Source organism: Coniophora puteana (assembly GCF_000271625.1).
Source record: "Coniophora puteana RWD-64-598 SS2 unplaced genomic scaffold CONPUscaffold_13, whole genome shotgun sequence".
Taxonomy (NCBI): domain Eukaryota; kingdom Fungi; phylum Basidiomycota; class Agaricomycetes; order Boletales; family Coniophoraceae; genus Coniophora; species Coniophora puteana.
This window is the reverse complement of record NW_006913065.1, coordinates 1,306,561-1,323,484: the sequence shown is the minus strand read 5'-3', so window position 1 is coordinate 1,323,484 and position 16,924 is coordinate 1,306,561. Positions and strand designations below refer to the sequence as shown.

General features: G+C 51.7%; 4 protein-coding genes across 4 annotated transcripts; 2 read left to right on the top strand and 2 right to left on the bottom strand.

Annotated features, from left to right (window-relative positions):
* Positions 1–195: 195 nt before the first annotated feature.
* Positions 196–1,476, top strand: CONPUDRAFT_110659 (NAD(P)-binding protein). The gene is made up of 8 exons (XM_007775052.1): positions 196–261; positions 312–330; positions 381–480; positions 539–958; positions 1,019–1,027; positions 1,089–1,193; positions 1,248–1,302; positions 1,358–1,476. The coding sequence occupies exons 1-8, from the start codon at positions 219–221 to the stop codon at positions 1,381–1,383; spliced, it is 777 nt and encodes a 258-aa protein (XP_007773242.1). The 5' UTR covers positions 196–218; the 3' UTR covers positions 1,384–1,476.
* An 869-nt stretch (positions 1,477–2,345) lies between these two features.
* CONPUDRAFT_168651 (NAD(P)-binding protein) lies at positions 2,346–4,764 on the top strand (the record flags this gene model as incomplete). Its single annotated transcript, XM_007775051.1, has 7 exons — positions 2,346–2,388; positions 2,450–2,468; positions 2,530–2,629; positions 2,687–3,106; positions 3,174–3,182; positions 3,236–3,340; positions 4,651–4,764. 7 exons carry the CDS (start codon positions 2,346–2,348, stop codon positions 4,762–4,764), a joined length of 810 nt encoding a protein of 269 aa, XP_007773241.1.
* A 189-nt stretch (positions 4,765–4,953) lies between these two features.
* CONPUDRAFT_158074 (WD40 repeat-like protein) lies at positions 4,954–13,325 on the bottom strand (the record flags this gene model as incomplete). The annotated part of the gene is made up of 15 exons (XM_007775050.1): positions 4,954–5,040; positions 7,113–7,274; positions 7,333–7,551; positions 7,643–7,714; positions 7,771–7,794; positions 7,840–7,917; positions 7,984–8,976; positions 9,039–10,122; positions 10,822–10,904; positions 10,964–11,053; positions 11,112–11,159; positions 11,210–11,236; positions 11,298–12,198; positions 12,254–12,309; positions 12,369–13,325. The coding sequence occupies 15 exons, from the start codon at positions 13,323–13,325 to the stop codon at positions 4,954–4,956; spliced, it is 4,881 nt and encodes a 1,626-aa protein (XP_007773240.1).
* Positions 13,326–13,707: 382 nt separating this feature from the next.
* Positions 13,708–15,838, bottom strand: CONPUDRAFT_84755 (aldehyde dehydrogenase). The gene is made up of 11 exons (XM_007775049.1): positions 15,771–15,838; positions 15,437–15,714; positions 15,343–15,381; positions 14,895–15,285; positions 14,557–14,834; positions 14,429–14,503; positions 14,317–14,372; positions 14,205–14,264; positions 14,111–14,149; positions 13,986–14,058; positions 13,708–13,925 (listed from the first exon to the last, which is right to left on the bottom strand). The coding sequence occupies exons 1-11, from the start codon at positions 15,810–15,812 to the stop codon at positions 13,814–13,816; spliced, it is 1,443 nt and encodes a 480-aa protein (XP_007773239.1). The 5' UTR covers positions 15,813–15,838; the 3' UTR covers positions 13,708–13,813.
* Positions 15,839–16,924: the final 1,086 nt, after the last annotated feature.

The window sequence follows — 16,924 nt, the reverse complement described above, 5'->3', positions numbered from 1 at the left end:
CTGAGTGACTAAGTTGATTCACTCCGGCCAACGTCATACCCCCCGGGCCAGCTGACGGTGCTGCTGACTGATGCCGAAGGTTGCGTCAACCCAGAATCGAAGCACGCCCCTGTCCGCTTTGTCGACTGTATATTTAACATGGGAACGCAAGGAGGGCATCAACATAGAACAGCTTATTCCCCATTTATCGCTTCAATCCTATCTGACTCTTCATCACCATGGCCCCTCTCATCGTCGTCGCAGGCATTGGTAACGGTTCAGGTGGGTAACGTACACAAGGAAACCTCCAGTCGCTGACTTGATTGCTTCAGGAACTGGAGCCGCCACCGCGTGAGTAAACCACTAGATATGCGCACGGCTGACACTAAATCGGAACCCAGGCGTCTCTTCGCAAAGGCGGGCTACAACGTCGCGCTGATAGCAAGGGGCAGTGACCATCTTACCAAATTCAGGGATGAACTCAAGAGTGGTGGCGCGAATGTGAGCGCGAACACTACCTCCAGCCCAACTTCAGCGTCGCTGATCGTCACCTACGTAGGCCACGGACTTCCCCATCAAGGACTACTCTGTACAGTCCCTCAGCTCCGCCTTCGCGAGCATCAAGTCTACCTACCCCAACTCGCCCCTCCGCGTCGCCTTGTGGAACGCCGGCTCGGCCGTATGGAAGCCCTTCCTCGAGATCACGCCCGAAGAGGTGCAGAACATCACGGACACGAACGTCGTCGGCGCCTTCGCGTTCTCTCGTGAGGTGCTTCAGGTGCTCACTACCCAGGAGGTTGAGGCGGCCGCCGAGGGCGGTCTTGCGGGTGATAGGCAGAAGAAGGGCACTTTATTGTTCACTGGGGCTACTGCCAGCATTAGGGGTAACACCACGACGAGCGCGTTTTCGGCTGCAAAGCATGCGCTTCGTGCGCTATCGCAGAGCTTAGCGAAGGAATTTGCAAAGCAAAACATCCATGTATGTGTGCCTCATCTCATTTTGTCAACATGTATACTGACCATTTGCGTCGTCTAACAGGTTGCACATGTAGGCTGCCTCCCACTCATGCCCTTGCTTGGGAGACGCGCTGACAACGACATTCTTGTAGGCTATCATTGACGGAGGCATCCTCACCGCACAGTCTCGCAACAAGGACAACGCCGAGTGGGTCGCAAACGTCAATGTGCGTCTTGATCCCAACTCCATCGCAGCAGTAAGTCCAACGGCACCGAATCTGCAATGCGGTGGTGCTAATATACGTGGATAGGCGTATGAGTATCTGGTAAAGCAAGACAGCTCCTCGTGGACCTGGGAGCTTGACTGTGAGTTCTCAATTATTTGTATGCTGCTGCGTTGACATTGATTTCCAACTTTCAGTGAGGCCTGCTCATGAGAAGTGGTAAACGAGTGGGTAATTGTGACCAAAACAAGTTTGTAAGGTGTACTACTACGTGATCAATGAGCATTTGCTTGCATGTGACGATGTCGAACGCGCTCATGCGAGGCATACTGGGATGGTGCATCTGAGTTGCTCTGCGCATAACGACCTGCTCGTTGACCTGGATCGCCGTCAAACTGTGTCGGAGTTCCTTATATACTTTGCACTCCATCAGGAAAATGACAAGCCGCTTTACCAGCATTATCCTGACTTTGCCGAGATGAACCTACTTTTTTGGTATTTTCGGCTCTTTACTAGAGAATATTTGGCTAGAAAATCACATCAGTGGCATTGAAGCTGCAAATCTCATTACGAAGAGTAAGCTACGAGTCTTTCAAACCGATTTGGATCCTCAAATGTAGGAGAATTGTGGTTTCAAATTTTGGGAAAGTAGGTTCACTCTGGTAAAGTCAGGAAAATGCGGTTAATACACGTGTCAAAATCCTGATGCTCCGACAAACAAAGTTGGCTGCAAATTGCGCTTGCCCCCGCCTTGCCAGATCCATTCACCCTTTATCCGACAGACTGAGATTGCGTTGTATTTGTGCGTGTGTAATCATCGTCCTGACGAACCATGGAAATACAGCGGCAGATGAGAAGTGCTCTAGTGAGAACCGATTGGGAACGAGTAAGTACCCTTGTCCGCTATCACTTGTCGATTCGCAAAAATACGTCTTCACCTCCCACGAGGTTTAGTGAACGCTGAATGCGTAGGATCTCGCTCCGGCCAAAGTCACGCGTCCCGGGGAAGGTGACAACGCCGCTGACCGATCCTGAGGCTGAGTCAACACGAGAATCGAAGCACGCACCAAATTGCTTCATTAACTGCATATTTAACATGGATGTGCGGGGGCGAATGTGTTGTCACTTCCACTCGGAACGATCCCTCTATCTCATCACTACCTGTCCTCCGCCTGATATCCTAAAATGGCTCCTCTTATCGTAGTGGCAGGGATCGGCAACGGCTCAGGTGAGTTGCGATATATCTGAGCGTATGATGAATTTTTGGACCGCTGATTTGACGGTTACAGGAACTGGGGCTGCAACCGCGTAAATATACTACCCGGCGACTGTCCGATATGTGCTTGCTCGGACACTCAATCATAAACAGGCGCCTCTTTGCGAAGGCAGGATACGATGTTGCACTGATAGCAAGAGGCAACAACTCCCTCACTAAGTTCAAGGACGAGCTAACGAGCGCCGGCGTGAACGTGGGCGTGACCGCTATTTCAGTCCCTGGCTTACTCACAATCACGTCCTGTATCTAGGCTGCATCTTTTTCCCTCGCAGACTACTCTTCACGGTCCCTCACTTCCGCCTTTGCGGGTATCAAATCTACCTATCCCAACTCACCTCTTCGCGTCGCGCTGTGGAACGTCGCCTTCGACGTGAGGAAGCCGTTCCTCGAGACTACGCCCGAGGAAGTACAGATCGCCACAGACACCAATGTCGTCGGCGCGTTCGCGTTCTCGCGCGAGGTGCTTCAAGTCATTACCACCCAGGAACCCGAGACGACCATCGAGGGCGGGGTTGCTGGAGATAGGCAGAAGAAGGGTACGTTGCTGTTCACGGGCGCGACCGCGAGCGTTAGAGGAAACACGACGACGAGCACGTTTGCCGCTGGGAAGCATGGAATCAGAGCGCTCTCCCAAAGCTTGGCAAAGGAGTTTGGCAAGCAGAACATCCACGTACGTCTTCCTTGGGTTTCACCTTGGACGGCTATGCTGTGCATTGACAACGCTCCTCCGCACACAGGTCGCACACGTAAGTATATATTTAGGCCCTCCCAATTACAGGCGCTAACAACGCCATCGTAGGTTATCATTGACGGAGCCATCGTCACCGGACAGTCACGCTTCAGGAGCAACGCCGAGTGGGTAGCAAACGTAAACGTGCGCCTCGATTCCAACTCTATCGCGGCGGTAGGCGGGGGCGCATCAGGAAAAACCTGACCGTATAAATTGAGGAATATTGCCCGAAGTTTTTGTTTGTTGCGGTAATTTGTAGGAACTTGACGAAACTTGACGAGTGGCTCGGACACGGAAAAGTTCGCGGTCCCCCAAAAATAGTAGCATAAAGTTTCCAAAAGTTGTGTCAAGTTCCGACACATATGACTGTATATAGACTCTAGCTTGGTGCTACTTTTTGGTAATCGACTCAGGATTATCACGACTCGTTCACTTTAAATCAATTGTATTGATAGCTATCTAATTACTAGTTCGACATATAAGAACAAACCGAGGTGGACACACGTCCCAGGAAACGGAAGAAAGCGTGAAATGAAAGTGAAGACACCGCCGGCTCCAACACCGAGCAGCCCCACTCAGCTGGGGAGGCCCGTTCCTGCACTCGGGCGAAAAGAAAGGCTGTGCATATCAATGTAACCGATGATGAGGGCATGCCTGAGGAGAACGTGCACGGTAGGCAGGGGTCCATGGACGTCCCGATCAATGTAGATATCGAGTAGCCTTCGCCTATTCCGTCATATGTGCGCAGTTAGCTGATTCTGCGCCTCCGCTAGCCTGGGGCGACCCGAATCACCAATGGGCCCGGCCCGTGAAGACATTGAGGATGCGAACGAGCCACTATGTACATAGCATACGCTCGTTGACATGCTGCCACAAGCTTGGCGAGCTCCTCAGGTGGCCGTGCCCGAGCCTGGGGGCGTGCGGAGGGCAAAGCCAAGGGAAAAGACGAGCCAGAGGTAGACATAGAGATGGAGGCGGGATCTCAACCAGACCCTCAACCCGAAGTCCAGCCACGCACAACTAGACGTACCACGCATCACTCCGTCTGTTGGGCCTGTTCCCGGTCTCGTTCTTGCTCTCACTTGCAGCAACGCCAGCTACGCATCCCGCCAACGCCTCGAATGACTTGTGCTAGGTCGCGCTCACAGTCCCAGGCATGGGTGCCTCCAGCTCAGACGCAGACGCAGGGCGTTATGCATGTGACGAGGGCACGGTCAAGGCAGTAGTCTCAGGAGCCGCAGACCCAGTCTCGGGAGCAAGTACTTGTCAATCTCGGATGAGGCGAAGGCAGATGTCGTGCCCAGGCGGTGGCACCGGCAGTCGAGGATATTTGCAAGAGTCTGTGCCCGCAAAAGAGTCAGAGGTAGAGTACAGAGGCAAAGCTAGAGGCAACACAGACTCAGGCTTGAGCTCACCGTGATCAGCCCGTGCATAAGCCTCGGTTCTGCCTGTGAAGATGCTGGACGCTGATGGCCTGCAGACAGTTGAGGCCGTGGTGCAGGTGGCGGCGCAGGAGATGGCTGAAGCAGAAGGACGTAGATGAGTGGGAGGAAAGGGAAAGGGAGGCCAGCACGCCCCCGAACCCGGTGCCGCCTTAAAGGTTTGATCCGAGAGAGTATCGGCCTTGACGTACTTGTCCTGTGACCGACCTCAGGAAGCTGTAAGTAATAAATGCCACTGCGTAGAGATAAATATAAAGTTACTCACTTCGACTTTTGCCGGTGGGTCGAGTCTACCTGGAAGAGACTGAGAGTTCGAGGGCATCATCGGCAGAGGGTAGCTCGTACCTACTTCTTGTTGGCTAACGCGTTACCATCCTCCTCTTCCTCTGAGCCACCCGCATGTCTGATCATCTGCACCTTCTGAGAATGTAGCTGTCATGATGTTCATCATCAGAGTTGATGACTAGCCTTGGTGGGTGAGCCCGTTTCTGGGACAAAGTAGTGATACCATCGCCGTTACTGACCTTGCGCTAGCGGTCGACCTTTGGCGCGTTGGATCTTCCTTGGCTGCTGCTTGGCAGTACTAGCTTTCTGCTTTTGAGCGCTGGTCCTCGCACCGGCCATGACAGATTGAGGTAGTGGCGAAAATGTAAAAAGTAGAGAAGCAAATGAGCGAATACCAGGCCGTAACAGGTCGGAACAGAAGTAAGAAATGAACGCGGCACCCGAGAGAGGTATGGCTATAACGTTCAACGTTCAAGTTGAACGTTCTGAACCAAGACACCGTGATCACGCGCACGTTTGGTAGCGTGCACGCGAGTCCCAATTTTCTCACGATTATCTCTGCCCTTCCTCGAGTTGTGCGTCGCGCGTTCGCGTCACGTCTGCCCTGTCTCAGTGTCTGCCCAGCACAAGTGTGAGGGTCATGGCCATTCACACGTACACGAATTACCTACATTCACAATCTATCTTATGTAGCTCGCGTACTCACATAAATGCTCTCTCTCCGTATCAAGGACTATTCTATTTAGTTGTGGCTACGATTCATACTTTGCGAATTTTGAGCGAATTCTGGCAAGCTAGAGCATTACTCCGCGCGGCCTTACAGCCTCTGCGTCGTCCCTTTCCTTGCTTCTTCGTAGCTTCAACGCCAGTTTCTGGCACATTACCTTCGTCTATTGTCTATTCATTCGTTCCCTGGTCTCGGAACCCCCTCGACTCGACCCTGCCCGTCACAACAAAGTCCAGTTTGGGTCCAACATGCCAGACCAATGCCCGACTAAGTTTGCTGAGAAGGGCCACCTGAATAAAATAAAAAGTGCACCATACAAATTACACAGCAAAAGGAACAAGAATGCAGGGCCCATCCATCTACATTACCTCAACAGAATTGGAGTGTAGCCTACTTGAAGCTTGAAGCTTGAAGGCGGCAGTTCATCCTCATCTCGCAATCCTTGTTCATTAACATTGCCAAGTTTGCTTCCTCAAATTTCCAACGACCTCTTCGGAAATACACCCGAGTATTCTGGCCACATAGATGTTTCTGATGCACCACTGCGGCATTCCGGCGAGAACAGATTCCAAATTTGGCGGAGAGGACTTCTAGGTTGCAATTACCAAGTGCTTACAAGTTCAAATACTTGTCTCCTGGGCATCGCATGTACGCCAGGAGGATCGTCTGTCGTGATGAAATTACATACATATAAGTGATATATAATCATAGTATGTCATGTAAAATGATTTTCACTCAGTGTTAGAAAAGTCGAAACAGGTTGTGGAAACTTGCACATATTTGCATTAACTTGACGGAAAATGTCTCAACTTTTTCCGTACTTGACAAGCCTTGGAAACTTTACACAAGTTACTTCCAATTTCCCGCTGAGGTTTTTCCTGATGGCCCCAGGTTCATAGTGAACAAACATTGTGGTAGCATTGACTTTCCATGCACAGGCCTACGAGTCTTTAGTCAAGCAAGACAGCTCGTCTTGGACCGGGGAGCTAGATTGTGAGTCCTTGATACTTTGCCTTGGTATCGACTTTAATATCCTTCCCCAGTGAGGCCCGCTCATGAGAAGTGGTGAAATGACTTGTCGCCCACGTTGACCCGATTCTAATGTGTATTACTTGCTCATGAATTACAAAGTCATTTTCATAACCCTACGTTTAAAGCACAAGAAGACATTGTCTTTCGGTTCAAATATTCGACAGTTGTGAATTGCTACCTTGTCTTGTGTGTCGCAAAGAGTGCTCTCCCCCGTTGACACAACACCTACGTTGGTGCGGATTTAAATTCAATGACGATAAGGAGTCTAGCATCCCCTAGTAGGAGTCAAGAATCCGTGTTCATGTGAGATATCAAAAGGTCTGGCCGCTCAGAGGGTTGCAAACTTGTATCCACTTCTCCCTTTGACTCACAACCCAGCCACCATGATACCCAAACTTCAAGGATTGGCCTCAGACAATCAGCGTCATTTACAGCATGGCAAGCAGAGACAAAAGCACACAGTGTCAATTAAGCCATGCACGCTCTCGTCGTCGCTGCTGGAGTCGATATGAGGCTGGTTGGGATCATCCGGGTCTGTCGTCGAATCACTTCCACCATCCGACTCGGGTTCCTCCTGGGAGCTGCGTCGAGCGTGTGGATTGTCTCCTGATGCAAGTACGCGCTGGTGGTCGGCGTGAGTATACCATTCGATGCGAAGTTTGAAATGCAGAAGGACGCACCAACTTGTCACGAGCGGGGATCACGTCTTTGCCTTCAGTGCGGCGCATGCGACGCATGGCATGACCCTCAGCGGAGACACCAGCCACATTCTTGCCCTTGCGCTTTGTGTTCTGTTTTGAGGCCGATCCATTACGCGGAGAGGGCCATAGACTCTTCAACAGTCCTTTCTTGGGGCGCTGTTTGGCGGCCTTCTTGATCTTAGTACCTTGTCCCCCGCCCTGGTTTTGTTGGTTATACAAATCAATGCAATGTCACATGTCAAGAACGGAGATGAGGGGTCAAGATAAAACGGTTCTTAACGTGACTCACGGTATCTACATCGTCCCAGAAGTTACGGGCTTGATGACCTTGCTTGTTCTTCCTTGCAATAGTGGCTGGCATCTGGAATATATGACTGAGTCCCGTATCCGCTGTGATGACGAATAAGAGTGACACACCTCCATGAAGCTGTCGTCCGATGGCTACGTCCATGAGAAGGAGAATACAAAAACGTCGTCAAGACGTACCTGTCTACGAGCCCGTTTGTTTGCAGATGTGCCTTCCTGTGGATCACCGGGACTCTGACTGGGACCATCTGAATCTTCCTAAAAAGAAGCAGTCAGACTGTCAATATTACCAACTATGTCGTCAAAATCTGAGAATCACCGTACCTGAACGTCTGGTTCCGTTTTATCCAACAGGATATCACCAGTCTCCACGTCCCATACACACAGTGTGCCATCCATCGAACCGCTGAGGATGAGCTTACAATCAGATGAGAACGCAGCAGCCTTGACACCAGCATCATGCCCTTCGAGTGGTTCATGGATGCGCTTGCCCGTCGCAGCGTCCCAAACACAGATCGTCCAGTCATGAGTGCCGGTGGTCAGCAGCCTTGAACCATCGCTAGACCAGTCAACCGCACCGATCGAACCCGAGTGAATATTTATGGGGTCAAGCGCTAGATTTCCACTCGCGACGTTCCAAACACGAGCAACGCCATCGTCAGAGCCACTAAGTAGACGCGTGTCGTCTGGCGAGAAGCACACTGCACGAACGCAGCTGCCGTGGTGGAACGGACCACCAAGCAGATCGTATGTCTGCCAATCCCAGACGAAGACGGTGTTATCCTCCGATCCACTCGCGAGCTTCGTTTCATCCTGGGAGATTGAGAGTGCGCACACAGGACCTTTGTGAGCTTCGAGAGTGTGCACCATCTTTCCGGTAGCACCGTCCCAAAACCGGATCGTGCCGTCTTTGCCTCCGCTAACGATCCGTGAACCATCGGGGACAAGACGCAGGGACAAGACCGCGTCGGTATGACCCGTCAGAGGCCCCACTATCAACTCCCTTGATTCGACGTCGAAGAGGTTGATTGTAGCATCGTCTGATGCAGTCGCCAGTATCCTGCCGTCCGCGGAGACGGAGACTGCATTCACGGCTTTCTGGCCTTTGACGGGCTCGCCCACCTGAGAACCTGTCTCTGCGTCCCAGATTTTCGCACCTCCGTCCCCTCCGGCACTAGCAAAGCGCTGTCCGTCTGCGAACCATGCAACGGCCATGATCGTTCCTTCTGTGCGCATTTTCCCAGCCTTGTAGTATTCAACTATGTTAAGAGCATCCCTATCCTGTCTTTGACATTTGCGTTCTTCTTCGTTCGATCTCTACCATGATAGAGGCGGGATGTGTCATGGAATGGATATTTATCTTTTGATACGATACTCACAGAAGGATGTACCAGCCTACCCGTGTTTGCGTCCCAGACCTGAACCTCCGGGCTGTTTCGGTGGTCGTCCGCTCGTGCAAAATGCTTCCCGTCGGGCGAGTAAGCGACTGCCCATATCCAGTCACTTTCCCGGTCAGCACGAGAGGGTATACGGAAGATAATCTGGCCCTTGTGAACGTCCCAGACGCATGTGTGGTCCTCTCCACTGCCAACGACGAGACGTTTGCCGTCCGGAGACCACACGATACCAAGAACATAGCTCCGGTGACCCCTGAACGGACACTTGTAAGCCTTTCCTGTCTTCGCGTTCCATATGCGCACACTTCGGTCATCAGATCCGCTTGCAAGCAAGGTTCCGTTAGGTGAGAACGCCACCGTATTGACAGTGTCCTTGTGTCCGATGATAGGGTGCATCGTAAACTTGCGCTTCTCTAGGTCGAATATGGAGATTGGATCATTGGATGATGCGCTGACTGCGAGACGCTTTCCGTTTGGTGCCCAAGAAACGGAGTATTTAACGCCGCCAGGGAGCTCCCCAAGCTCCATAATAAGTTCATGTGTGAGCGTGCTCCATAGCTTGACCGTGTTACCGCTGCCTGCACTGGCTACAACTTTCCCGTCAGGCGAGTACTGGACCGATAACACGTCGCTTGTGTCTGCTTCGATGGGCTCTCCCACTTGTTTGTACCCATGCTCTAGATCCCAAAAGCGCACCGTATGGTCATCGCTTCCAGATACAAGGAACCTTTGGTCAGGCGAGTAAGAGATAGCGTTCACCTTGCCTGTGTGCTCCGTCACTGTTTCTCCTACTTGATTGCCTGTGTTCCTGTCCCAGATGCGGATAGTACTGTCTCCCGAGCCAGTAGCTATGTACATTCCATCAGGCGAATACGCGATAGCGCGGATACCGTATGTGTGGCCTGAAAAGGGCTTGAGCTCCCCGACAAGCTCTGCATCTTGAGAGATGGAGGGGATTGATACCTCCGCTTCAGGTTCGGTGCCAGTTCTAGTGACTAGCTCAGGTTCCTGCGCTGAGAGGTCGGCCATGAGATCGGCAAATACGACCAAGTTCCAAGCTGTGAGTCTGTAACTCGTGAGCGCTGGAAGAGATGTTGACAGGCACCACCCTGCGCTGCGCGCATAGAGCGGAGACCACCGCGTGATGGACAGCTCCCGATTCCTACCGCTGGCTGAAAACAAACACAGGCGCCTATATGTTGTGGCAGTGCTGGGCGCTTACTTAATTCAGGCCCAACACCACCGTTATGTTCTTGGCCGCTATGTCCCCTCGGATCGGTCCCCCAGAACAATAAAGTCTGTGTCATTTACAAGTGATCATCGTAAATCGGGCGGGTCTAGATAGTACATTGTAAAGATCACGCGTGCATAACTCAAATATAGGGAGGCAGTGGTCACCATCAGTGGCCAGATGGTAGACAAGCGCAGAAGCAAATCGCTCCTATACAACCATATACACTATCAACCGACGCAGCCCTTCGTGGGATCTCCCCCCGAACAGGTGACTGGGACTCGTCATCCGTCTCCGGAGATCTCGGGCGTCGTCTGTACACTGACTTGTCTCCTGATGCGAAAACACGCTAGAGTCGTTCCCATATATCAGACGACCGATGCGTTGCAATCTTGAAAATAACGCACCATTTTGGCCCTGCCAGTGCGAATTTCCTTAGTTCGAACTATAGGTATTTGTGCCTGATTTTGCTCAGTAGCAGGAACACCTCTTTCCTTTCGCAACTTAAACCTTGTTGCGACCCTTCCAACTAACTTTCGAAAGAAGCCGCGACATTTGGCAAGAGGCTTAGAGGCTATCTCCAACTTGGTTCTGGGATTTGTGGGTGACCTCTTCCTCTGCAATGCACGCAATACGAGTCAGTCACACAAATAGAACGAGCCTGACAAGATACAACCTTGGACGATGGCACTTCGTCGCCATCGTGGTCGAAAAAGCGTTGTGCGGCCGAAGATCTTTGTGCTGGAGACTTAACCGTGGCAGGCATCTGTCCCCGAACATTAGTCCATAGATGGCTACTCAGATTTTCTCAAGAAAATGCTCACGTTCATAATGCTGTCATCTTCACCATCTCTTGACCCATCATTTGAGTTCTGTATCGCTGTTAGATAACCATTTTTACTGCTCATTGGAGGACGCTCACTCCGTCTTTAGAGTTATCCGAATCGTCCTAAACGAAGGTAATGAGGAATATAGGATGGGCCGAAGATCATTTAAAGCACAGGACGTACACGTGGAAGGATGACACTGCCAGTGGCCACATCCCATATTCGTAACGAGCCGTCCACACAAGCTGTAAGAACCTTCTTACCATCAGGTGAGAACCTGGCGTGGTCTACCTCGACTTCGTGAACGAGGGCACCGACTACGCTTTTGACGTCCGTGGCATCCCATACCCAAACCGATTTGTCGTCACCTACGCTTAGAAACAGTGTCCTATCCGAATTGTAATCCATCATCTTCAGCGTATTAGAAGCGTAGTGCACCTCTGTCGCCAGCTGCACCTGTTCCCCACGCGCCACGTCCCACGTACGAGCTCTCTTCCTGCGAGTGCCAGTGAACACATGAGTGCCATCACGCGAGAAGCTGACATGAATGACGCGGCTATCGTGAGGGAAAGGTCCTGCGATAAGTTTGAGAGAGTCAAGGTCCCACACGGAAACATCCCCGTGGAGCGAGCCGCCCGCAAGCATTCTTCCATCAGCAGAAATCCCGACTGAGCCAAAGGTGGATATGATACCGTCTACCAATGAAATGTTTTCCCCTGTGTTCGTATCCCAGATCCGTATCTCACCGGTCCTGCTACAGGCAACGAGCCGTGCACTATCGGTAGTAAACATTACGTCGGAAACGGGCCCACTGTGTCCCTTTAGCGGACTAGCTCTCGTCTCGCCAGCCGTCTGCGGGCTCCAAAGACGGACAGTTGTGTCTTGTGATCCACTGGCCACTAGTTCGCCGCCATTAGAAATTGATATGGCCGTGACACGACCAACATGGCCAAAGAACGGATCCGAGGATTCCTCGCCAGTTTTGACATCCCACACTCGGATAACATTGAACCTTCCCGTCGTGACAAAGTGTTGGCCGTCCGGGAACCATGCTACTGCATCAACGAGGCCGAATGCATTCATTCTACCGCAATTGTCACCAAACTGTCAGGGGACTTGATCGGAGACTATGCACTTACCCTCGCAATGCCTCTAATTCTCGATCGCGAAAATGGCTGATATCTTCTTTGCTGAGCTAAAATGCATGAACAGCTTGGTTAGCGAAATGCATTCCACTTTACGGTGGTTACTTACCGGGGGAAACTGCACTTTTCCTGTGGCGGCATCCCACATACGGACAGTACCGTCGTGATCTCCGATCACGAAACGCTTCCCGTCTGGAGAAAAGGTTGCGGTGACTTCAGGGCTGTGACCAAACAAAGGACCAACTACGACCTTCCCGGTGGAAATGTCCCAGATGCAGACGGTGCCATCAGCTGAGGTGCTCAGAACTCGCTGACCATCTGCGGAGAAAGCGACAGAGGAAACGGCCAACTTGTGGCCCTTCAGTGGACCCTTCCGTAGTTTCCCGGACGTAGCATCCCATATTCGCAAAGTATGATCGTCGGAGGCACTGGCCAACAAGCTCCCGTCAGGAGAATAGGCAACACAGCGTATTCCAGCTTTGTGTCCAGCGATGGGCTTGAAGGCTAACCGCCTCTCCTCCACGTTGATGACACGGATGAGGTGGTCTCTAGAAACTGTAGCAAGATGACTCCCATCGGGTGAGAAAGTGATATACAGATTGATGGAGCCTGAGGTGGTGCCATGACTTGGAATAGCGGCGATGCATTCCCCTGTAGTGGCATCCCAAAGCTTGAGGCCATGAATACCTCCGCTCCCGATGAGGCTTCCGTCAGGGGAGTAAGCCACTGACCATACTGAAGCGTCAGCTTCAGCATGTAATTGCAGAACCTCCGTATGCCTTTCGGTGTCCCATACACGGATCGTGCCATTATAGGACCCGCTCACAAGTCGCCGACCATCCGGAGAATAGGCAATTGACAATACTTCATCAGAGTGCCCTCGCAGGTCTTCTCCATACTGTTGTAGGGTCTGCGTCTCCCAAAGGCGTATGACACCATTCCTGTGACCGGTAGCAACGTAATCGCCGTCCGGAGAGTAAGCAATCGCATGGATCGCCTTTGAACGTCTATCACATGTATCGGAGTCGCCTGAGGCGAGAGATGCCACAGAAGATGGGGTATTCATGGACGAGGAAGTTGGGAGCAGTGGTCGCCTCACGAGTTGGCGAAACAGATACAATAGGGTCCACAGCAAATGAAGGGCAGGCGTCCGCGCTAGTCGTTCACATGGTTTTCTTCTCAGAAGGGTGGCAACGTCGTTGTTGAGGAGCTCAAAGTTGGAACACGCTGTGTCAATGGGACAACTGGAACTAAAACTTTTAGATACCGCCGGAAAAAGCCGCATTCCTTGCCACAGCTCGGACGACCGGGATACGTGATGGTCGAATTACTAGGCGTAAATTCTCGTCAAGTTGCTCAAGGCTAGTATATTTGGCCGTCAATCCCATCGGTCATGCTGAAAAACATTCATCACCAAGATGGTTCACTGAGAAGACGGCATGGTGCCCGCCATTTATACTACATACATGTCTCCGTGGGTATACAACGTTTTACATTCGAGTTCGTATATTTTATAATGTCCATGAGTCAATAGCCCATTGACTCCTTCGGCGCTTATTTACCTGTAGGTGTGCTGGCAGGAATGGGCTGGAAGGCAGATCCACCGAGAACCTGTATGCCCTGCTCGGTGTACGGAGGGTACCGCAATGCAAGGAACGGCTCGGCTCTGTAGGTGCAGCAGATAAGTACAGTGTCAACGACAGAGTTGATACCAGAGCAAACTTACTCCTTGGGCATGTCGATAGAACTCCGAAGCTGAGTGAACGCGCTGAACGAGTACTTCAAGAACTGCTCGCCGTCTGAACCAATCATCAGTGTCAACGTCGTGGATGAAATACAAAGTGAACGTACAGCCCGATGCACCGACACCAGCGTTTGGTAGCTCACCAACTGTTGAAACATGTTATTGCTGTAGCCATCTGGGAGGTCATGAAAGTTGGCGTACCTGCCAGCTGCTGGACAGTGTCGTTGAATACGATTGCACCACTTTGCGTCTCCTCGATGACTACATCCGAAATTAGAAGACGGATCCGGGTACATTGAAGATGTAAACATACGACGCTGTTTAGCGCTCTGATGGTCCGTGAAGGCGTACAGAACGAGGGCATGTGGGCTGTGAGTGTGGCTTGAGTGGATCCGGTCCTGTTACGTAGTTCATATCTGACGCACCGATTAGTGATGAACCGGATCGCATCATCCAGATCTTCTACTGCAATAATGGGCATGATGGGCCCAAAAAGCTCCCTTAACCATATCATAAGTGTCGATGTCATTGGGTATAAAAGAACAACACTTACTCTTCCATAAGCGAGTCCTTCTCATCCACACCCACAACAATCGTCGGCTCAAAGTCAAGGGTAGCGTCGTCAGTCCGCCCACCAAACACGACTTGGCCCTTGGTACGCGAGAGGAGGCCCTTGAGACGGTCATGATGGCGCTTCGAGATGATCTTGGCGATGTCAGGGCTCCCGAGTGCGCCGTTGGGGAAGAAGGTAACTGCCTGCTTCTTGAATGCTGCCGCCAGGTCGTTCACTTTTGAGCGGTGGCAGAGGACGTAGTCGGGAGCAACACACAGCTAGAATATTACACCATATCTGTTAGAGTCTGGAGACGGACTTCGACTGAGCGCACGTACCTGACCAGCCGTCCCAAGTTTGCCCCACAGAATACGCTTCGCAGCAAGATCCAAGTCAGTGGTGTCATCGACATATGTCGGTGCCTTCCCGCCAAGCTCGAGCGTGACCGGCGTGAGATACTTAGCACCAGCGGTCGCAATCACGCGTCCGATGGTGCCGTTGCCAGTGTAGAATATGTGGTCCCACTGCTGCTCCAGCAGCGCGGTGGACTCCTCCGGGCCGCCGGTGACGACCTTGAACGCATCGTTGTCGAGGTACTTGGGCAGAAGATCCTTGATGAGTTCGGCAGTATGCGACGAGACCTCGGAGGGCTTGATCACGGCCGTGCAGCCTGCGGCGATGGCACCCATGAAGGGTTGCATGAGGAGGACGTAGGGGTAGTTCCATGGTCTGGTGGAGTAAGAGTGAGTTATGTCGGTCTGGTACCATGGGGAATCGAGAACGTACGCGAAGATAAGCACGGCGCCCTTAGGGGCCTTGTAGATCCTGCGTGTCTTATTAGCACATCCTCCTGGGCACTGCTATACAAAAGTGTGCATACGTTGGTTGCCATGGCTTCATGAAGTCCACAACCTCTGGGTGCTCCGGTGCCGCCCACTCGTCGAGCTGCGCCGCACTCTTGATGCTCCGGTCGACGATGAGACCAACTTCGATCATGAGCGACTCAAGGCGCGGCTTTCTGAGGTCCTTGCTGAGTGCCTCGACAATCGCGTCCGCGTTCTCCTGCGACAGACGCGCGAGCTGCAGCAGCTGATGCTTCCGCCATGCTATGGGGCGCGTGGTGCCAGACTTGAAGGTGTCCTTGACCGCGTTGCGGATCTGTTGCAGTACTTTAGAATCGTTGACAGGGTAATGGAAGCTGAAATTGAACATGCCTTGGGAATGTCGCTCAAGGGGGTGTAGTTCGTGTTGGACATGTTGCGTTTATCTGAAGGTCGGAAAGATCTGGGCAGTTTCGAGTTCGCCGAACCCATGTTAAGGTATAAATCTTAGAGCGAAAAGGGGGACTTAACGCATAGCCTTTCGCATCATGATGGCAGAAGACTGCTTTATTTGAGATACCGGTGGTGATGAGACACTTCGCTCTTGCTTCGCTAAGATCAACGGCTCCCGAGCGCTGCGGGTGAGACGGGACCTTTGATCGTGTTCAGGCACATGAATGCAAATGAGATAGCAACGCCTTTGGATTGACTTCCCGAGTCGCAACGGGATAGCGCGACGCGCTGTCGCTCTGGGGTAGGTATGCATTCAAGTACTTTCATTGATCGGCAAGATACGCTGTGAGAAGCTTACAAGGCTATTCCTACAACCTGGCGCGTCGCCAATAAAAATTTCCTCCTATCACACGCAGAAATAGCTGACCCAATGTCGCAAAGTTCATTTTCCGGCTGCAGCCGGTCGCAATCGACTACAATTACTGTTCAGTCAGAATGATTTAATAGTACTGTCATCCCCCGTGAGAATGTACACCACCGCCAGGATGTACAACTGTCTTTTGTGGCCGTTTCTCCCGCAAAACTCTCAAACTAAATTCATGATAATTATGATCCTATGCCATTCCATATCATCCTGCGTTGGATTGGCAAGGGCATGTCTAGAAATGAAGTAACATGGCTCAAAAGACAGAAAATGGGCTCTTTTGAAAAAAAATTGAGCTCGGGTCAGCAACCAGCTGTGAAATAACCTCAGGTTGTGAGCAAAAGAGTAATCATATATTGAGCTAACACCTTCCGCCCCCACTGAAACAAAACTGGGCGCAACCAGAAGGCACAAACTCTCAATATTTTGGACCGATGACAGAGTGTCCTCTCGAGGCTCACTATAATCTTATAGCCGCCGTATCGGCGAATCCGGCTCGGCAATAACACCATGATTTTCCTTTTATGGCTCGGCTACAGCCAATACCCTGCCTAATATGGGCTTATTACCGATATCGGCTCCCACGCAGACTGTACAGTCTGACGGTGGCCAGTCCTTGGTTCTAAAATCCACTGATGTTCGTATAGTAGGGAATCCGTCCACTTTGGCG